General features: G+C 38.0%; 1 protein-coding gene across 1 annotated transcript; it reads right to left on the reverse strand.

The window, feature by feature from the left end:
• Positions 1-502: 502 nt before the first annotated feature.
• Positions 503-4,194, reverse strand: LOC139711509 (cell death protein 3-like). The gene is made up of 5 exons (XM_071623384.1): positions 4,036-4,194; positions 2,952-3,168; positions 2,105-2,248; positions 1,184-1,293; positions 503-694 (listed from the first exon to the last, which is right to left on the reverse strand). Exons 1-5 carry the CDS (start codon positions 4,192-4,194, stop codon positions 503-505), a joined length of 822 nt encoding a protein of 273 aa, XP_071479485.1.
• Between the last annotated feature and the right edge of the window lie 2,285 nt (positions 4,195-6,479).

Raw genomic sequence — 6,479 nt, forward strand, 5'->3', positions numbered from 1 at the left:
CTCCGCAAACTCGTTGAGAGACAGTTGACTGTGTGATTGCTGGAGGACTGAGAAATCGTTGAGACTCGGCGATGATCCTCACATTTGATATCTGGACTGTTCTCGTATGGGTTAATTTCTTCCCCGAACTTATCGAATTGCATGAATATATACATATCAGGGTCACGATGCCTCATTTTGCTTCGATTCTATTCCAAAAGGTTACTCATGGGCAGGAAAGAGCTTTCAGCTGGTTTGCTCTTAGGTGATCGGAATATCTTGAATCTTCTTATTTACATTCATTATTTTCAGATGTTTCTGAACTGCGATATCAGTGATATTTCATTAGGCAGGAATTGAATATTAACATTTTTTAAAAAGAAATTAGAGAAATAATGAAAACAAAAATGAAACACTCATATCAGAAAACAGTAAATAGAAAATTCCTTATATCGGTCTTCAGTTTCACAAAGAATGGTACCAACAAATTGGACGATTGGATGAGCCAATACAATGGATGGTATCACACTACATGGTTCCTTGTCGCCGTCTTCATGCACCGGGAGACTGTCTCGTATGTGTAGGGTGGATACTTGGGCAAGAAGTATATCTTCTTCACAATCCCCTGGCTGACTGTCTGCGTTGTCTGGTAAGTGATTTCCGTTCCATTCTCGTGGCGCACGCAACCTCGCTGTCTTTGGACACGCCCACTCACCTTTGAGAAAATTTGAAAAAAAAATGAGCCTCTCTGTGTTGTAAATTTTTGAAATAATTGCAACGCAGAAATTTCTGATCCCAGGATTGCAAATCATTTCGACGCAATGAACAGATTGGTCCATAGATGCGTAGCTAATCATGTCCACAAAGTTAAAAGTTTGGGAAAACATATCCGTGGAGCATGACCTCTAAGGGGAAAAATGAAGTTTACTTTGAAGAAAATTCATATGTGTGACTTTGAAAATATATATCAAATACGAATGACCTTGCTATTTTCTGCTATCTTTTAAATTCAATCACATTTGTATTCTACTGTATATAAGGCATGTGTTATGCTGTTTAGAGTCAGGAACCTTTGCTCTGACCATCTTGACAATGCCTACTCTTTGCCAGCTGATCGCTCATTGTCAGATGACACCATGTTTTATAATGCTAGTTAAAAATAAATGCAAAAAAAAAAATCCTCGTCTTGATGTCATGATCTCACCTTCGTCATTATGGCGCTAAGGTCATACAGGTGCGCCCCAGCAATAAGTTCCTCGCACAACGCCTGAATGAACCAAGATCCGTTGACGTTATCCCTCAGTGCAACATAGCCTGGGATAGGTCGGAAAACGGCGGAAAAGCCATTTATGTAATAATTTTCATATAGTATTAGTCCTAAATGTAGCGTATTATCTGCTTTCGAATAAACAATTACAATTTGTGTTTAATAATCGATGCATAAACTTCCATTTTTGTTTCTATATAACAGTCACTTCGAGTATTTTGAAGCCTTCTATAAGCAGGACACAAAGGGCCTGGTTCATAAAGAGTTGAGAATTTTTTACGCTCGATTTATTAAGTGTAATTCGTTGAATCGAGCGTAAGTTCGATACGAGGCGCAGTGGCGGATCCAGGGAGGACCGCAACCGGCGCACGCCCCCCCCCTTTATTTTTTGTTGAAACAAAAGAAATAAAAAGAAAAAAATGGGGAGGGGTGCGTGCGCCCCCCTTTGATTTTGTAAACGCGCGCCCCCTCTTTACGGAATTCCTGGATCCGCCCCTGAGGCGTAAGTCCTGTTTCATAAAGACATTTACGCTTTATTTCACGGAAAATCAAGCATGACTTTCAGTAAACTGTGCGTTACTTGCGATCGAACGCAAAGTAGTCCATGAAACGCAATTTGCGATTAAATGCAACTCAGAGGTCATTCCTTATGAAGCAGGCCCCGAAGATCCACAAAATCTGATCTCTGAAACAAGTTCATCGAATTAATCCAATCAATTACGTGTGTATACAGCGGTGTAGGAAAAGGAGGTCGTTGCTGTTGCTATTGATATTATTATCACGATCATACACGTGTAGTTAACAAGACAGTGACACAGGGTCGGTGTAGTATGTATTTTGATACAAACATTTCTTCACCTTCGCAAGTCGCATGAGCAATGAGCATGTGCGCATTGTCGGGAGAATAATTGTCGAGCTCGACCACTTGGGGACTCTCCGAGCTCTTGCACGGTGCGTAAGTACCGTCACTGACTCCCTCGCCTGATTCATCTCCAATGTCAGCTGGGTTAAACGAGATGGCACCTCTAGTGATGGACCTGTAAGGCTGCGCGACGATGCCGGCAGTGCTGATTTGTCGGCTGCGCGCGTCGTTAATTTATCTGAAAAAAAAGCAAAAAAAAAATGCAGGTTACTGTCATTACAAGTTTGATTACTTTATGTCTCCTATTCTCATTTTGCTCGAAAACAAAATAAGCGATGAGTTAAAGAAAGGGCAATTAAAGGAATGGATGGAAATACCAATTATCGTTATTCCTCTCACAGACTCATCCGCCGACTGAAAAGAAACAGACGAAAATTTTGAGTGACAGTGGACAATAGCTAAATTTTGGGAACGTGTACTTTGCAACAAATGAGTAGCCTAGGGAAGTGTTTGATTTACCTTTAATGAGAAAGTGAGTAAATGCTCACAGTTCATATCTTCTAAAATATTTCAAGTACAACTCCTTTTCACATTAAGCTCATCTTTTGACGTCTGAATTGAATTGATTAAAATCCCATCCCTCTATCGCATTGGACTTCCGTCGCATTTGACCAACACACCTCTTTTTCTTTTATGAGTACGTGGACAACAAAACGATTTTTATTGAATAACCATTCGCTTTCCTCAAGCAATGGGCGAACACGGAATAGAAGAATCCATCTTCCCACTAAATATATATCAAAGCCGTCTCAAGACAAAAATTGAAAACACAATTTCAATCACCTCCTCTGCAGGCCTGAAAGAAAAATATTTTAGGTTTTTCTCTCAGTTCCGGACAGTTCCACCCGGAAAATGTCTCTTTTATTTCCTCCACAGTGATGACTTTTTCGTCCTTCCCACAAATCCCTTCGCGGTCTCCGTGGCTCATGAATACGAGAACGGCCGAAGTGTGAGATATGCGAATCTTTGATTTCAGTGAGGCAAGCGCGTCCTTGATCTCCTATATCAGACGAAGAAAGAAATAGCCCCTGAGCAGTCAATACAATTTTACTCGTTAAAAGCATTTATAGAAATATTGTCGTAACCATAATCCTTATCAGTTAATCGTACATTGAAATTTGTTAATTACATATCGTGTTATGCGTTGCACCTCATATTGTAACATGCATACATGAATTTCATCTAATGTAATGTTTCCATTGAAAAAAAAACAACAACGGCAGGAACCACAGGTAAGAAACAAGTATTCTTTATCACAATGAACTTGAAGGGGAATGAAACCCTAAAAGACCTGTTCATTGAGTGAATGCAGCAATTATCAGTAGAATACATTAGTGAAAGTTTGAGGAAATTGGACAATCCCTTCAAAAGTTATGAATTGTTGAAGTCTCGGTGACGAGACCTCAGTATCAGAAGACTACTTTTTTTTTCTAGTATAAATAATGAAAGGGCACTAGAAAGCAGGGGAATAATATTTTCCTTGACACTATGTCAGTAAGAAGTCCAGGGAATGTGTACTTTTCATATGAAATGGTGTGTTGTCAAATTTTCTTTGTAAGGTCTTTTTATCGTAGTACTTGTCATTATCTGCAGTGCTCTTCTGATTCAGAGGTCTCGTCACCAAAATTATAAAGATATCTTTTAAACAGATTGTCTGATTGTCCTCAAAATATTTTTCCTGAAGTGTTCTAAAAAATATTGCCGCATACACTAAATCCATTACATTTCTAGAATGTATTTCCTTATTAGAATGAACATCACCTCAGAAAACCATATAATCTGACATACTGCTTAATTTTCTATGATGTTATGAGAACAACTTATGACCTATTAATTTTCTTCCGAAAGATAATTTTGACGAACTTACGTCTGCAGTGAGGTCATGTTCTATTACGATCTCGTAGCCGATTTCTCGGAACACGTGAGTAACATTTTTTTCGTCAACTTCTGATCCCTTCCTCTTTCGTTGGTCCATGAAGTTGTTATTGTTGAGAATAAATGCCATTCCTTTTTTCCTCACATTCATTGCGTGATTCTGGGGGAAAATTATTTGATTTGATTTCGTAAGTCCATTTAACACCGCAAAACACAGTAAAAGGAGATGTTATACTACGGTGACGACACAGATGCCAACAGGAAAGAATGAGTAAAACTTCGCACGACACTACGCTTTATTAATTGTCTATGAAATTAAAATCATTTGACCACTCCGAAGTCTGTCGTTTAAAAAAATCGTACAATGATAATCATATACAGTATATATTTCATATATATATGTATATATTTCAACTGATAAATCTAAATATTCGTTACGTTACACAGGTCCCGTTTTATATCTTTTAAAGACAGTTTAAGAAAATGTTGATTCGTGTGTATTGATTATTTTTTTATATGGAGATAATTGTTCTCTTTCTATTTGGATTACGGTGATAAATGTATTCTTTTTTACTTGTTATTAACTAATAAGTTTAAGTGTGTGTGCGTGTGTCACATACAAACAAACACACTGCTATAGCTTCTGACCACCCGAGCGTTGAGAATTAAGGGTTTGTGGGACGAACACTGTACTAGGGCTTTCTATAGCTCAGTCGGTAGAGCACCGGTCTAGCAATCCGGAGGTCTCGGGTTTGACTCCCGATGGAATCCCATTTTCTTTGCTCACTTTTCCACTAATAATTTATATTCTTTCTGGGCAGTTTATTCTGTCTTTATTTGTTACAAATTCAAAAAGCTGCATCACTTCGGTGATCCCACGCATTTATCCCCAAGTTGAATTATCCTTCGGGTTCATGCCAGGTTTAAGTGTGCGCGTGTGTGTTACACACAAACACACTGCTTGGCTTCTGACCACCCGAGCATTGAGAATTAAGGGTTTCTGGGACGAACACTGGACTAGGGCTTTCTATAGCTCAGTCGGTAGAGCACCGGTCTAGCAATCCGGAGGTCTCGGGTTCGACTCTCGATGGAATCCCATTTTCTTTGCTCCCTTTTCCACTAATAATTATTATCAACTTGGTACATATCATTTTTTAAAGTTTTTTTTTTAATGATTATAACGACGTGTGCAATATAACAAGCCTATATTCTGCTTTTCCACGCCCATACCATTTCCCGATCAGACAAACACACAATAATGAGTTTTTGTTCTTTGTGTACCTGTGCTATCTATTTCCCAATGTTGTTTTTTTTTTGTCCTTTTCATAATCTCGCCATGTTTTTCGATGTTTCCACTGTTTTTATACTACACTTTTTGTAAATTTTGCTCATATTTACATCTATTTTTATATTCTAATATTGAATTGGGAACAAAGATTGAATTGAATTGAATTGAATTGAATAATATTTATATTTATAACATTCAATTTAATCTATATATGTGAAAGCAAAAGAAAGCTGTGCCACCAATGGACATCGCTAGTTACTCTTTACTCTAGTAACTCTTTTGACAAGCTTTCGGATCTGACGAAGGGCTGACGCCCGAAAGTTTATTAGAATTTGCAGAAGTACGCTATGAATGATGCCAATGTTTTAAAGCAGTAACAGCTGTTCAATATAGAAGTCCAATAGAATATGTCTGAACAACCCATCACCTCTTTTGGTTCTAGCTGTTCTTCCGTTGGATTCGCAGGAGTGATCGTCTGGGTGTAGGAGCCATCAGTATCAGGAAAAATCTCTTGGGATGTCAACAAAATGTTAACACCAGGAGCTGCATTTGGAAATGCTGGAGATAATTGACATTTTAAAAATCTCTGATTCATCTTACCAAAGAAGTACACCTTTTTGCTTCTAGGTTTATCTTACTGTAATTATAACATACACTCCCATCACTCCCCCATTCAACTGATACTGAGATGTTCAGTTTCTCAAACAGCAAAATATTTCAAATACAGTTGACGGAGGGAACGTTGTAAACATGCGACTACCAGTTTGTATGAAGTATCATTTATATTGACACACTGAGAATCTCGATACGTTTATCAAAAGAAGAGCTGGTTCATCTTTACGTATGTAGGTAAATCTACACACCATGATAATTATAGACATAAAGGTTTAACAAGAAACGACTGACTTCAAAAAATCTCTGATTCATCTTACCAAAGAAGTACACCTTTTTGCTTCTAGGTTTATCTTACTGTAATTATAACATACACTCCCATCACTCCCCCATTCAACTGATACTGAGATGTTCAGTTTCTCAAACAGCAAAATATTTCAAATACAGTTGACGGAGGGAACGTTGTAAACATGCGACTACCAGTTTGTATGAAGTATCATTTATATTGACACACTGAGAATCTCGATACGTTTATC

The sequence above is a fragment of the Diadema antillarum genome, unplaced genomic scaffold (assembly GCF_040938485.1).
Source record: "Diadema antillarum isolate AM-2024a unplaced genomic scaffold, OU_Dant_1.0 seq00001664_RagTag, whole genome shotgun sequence".
Classification (NCBI taxonomy): Eukaryota; Metazoa; Echinodermata; class Echinoidea; order Diadematoida; family Diadematidae; genus Diadema; species Diadema antillarum.

Coding starts and splice junctions, on each gene's coding strand:
- LOC139711509 (XM_071623384.1), bottom strand. CDS start 4,194: ATGAATGTGAGGAAAAAAGGAATGGCATTTATTCTCAACAATAACAAC. Junction 3,169..4,035: donor AACATGACCTCACTGCAGAC/GTAAGTTCGTCA, acceptor CGTCTGATATAG/GAGATCAAGGACGCGCTTGC. Junction 695..1,183: donor TTAGCGCCATAATGACGAAG/GTGAGATCATGA, acceptor ATTTTCTCAAAG/GTGAGTGGGCGTGTCCAAAG.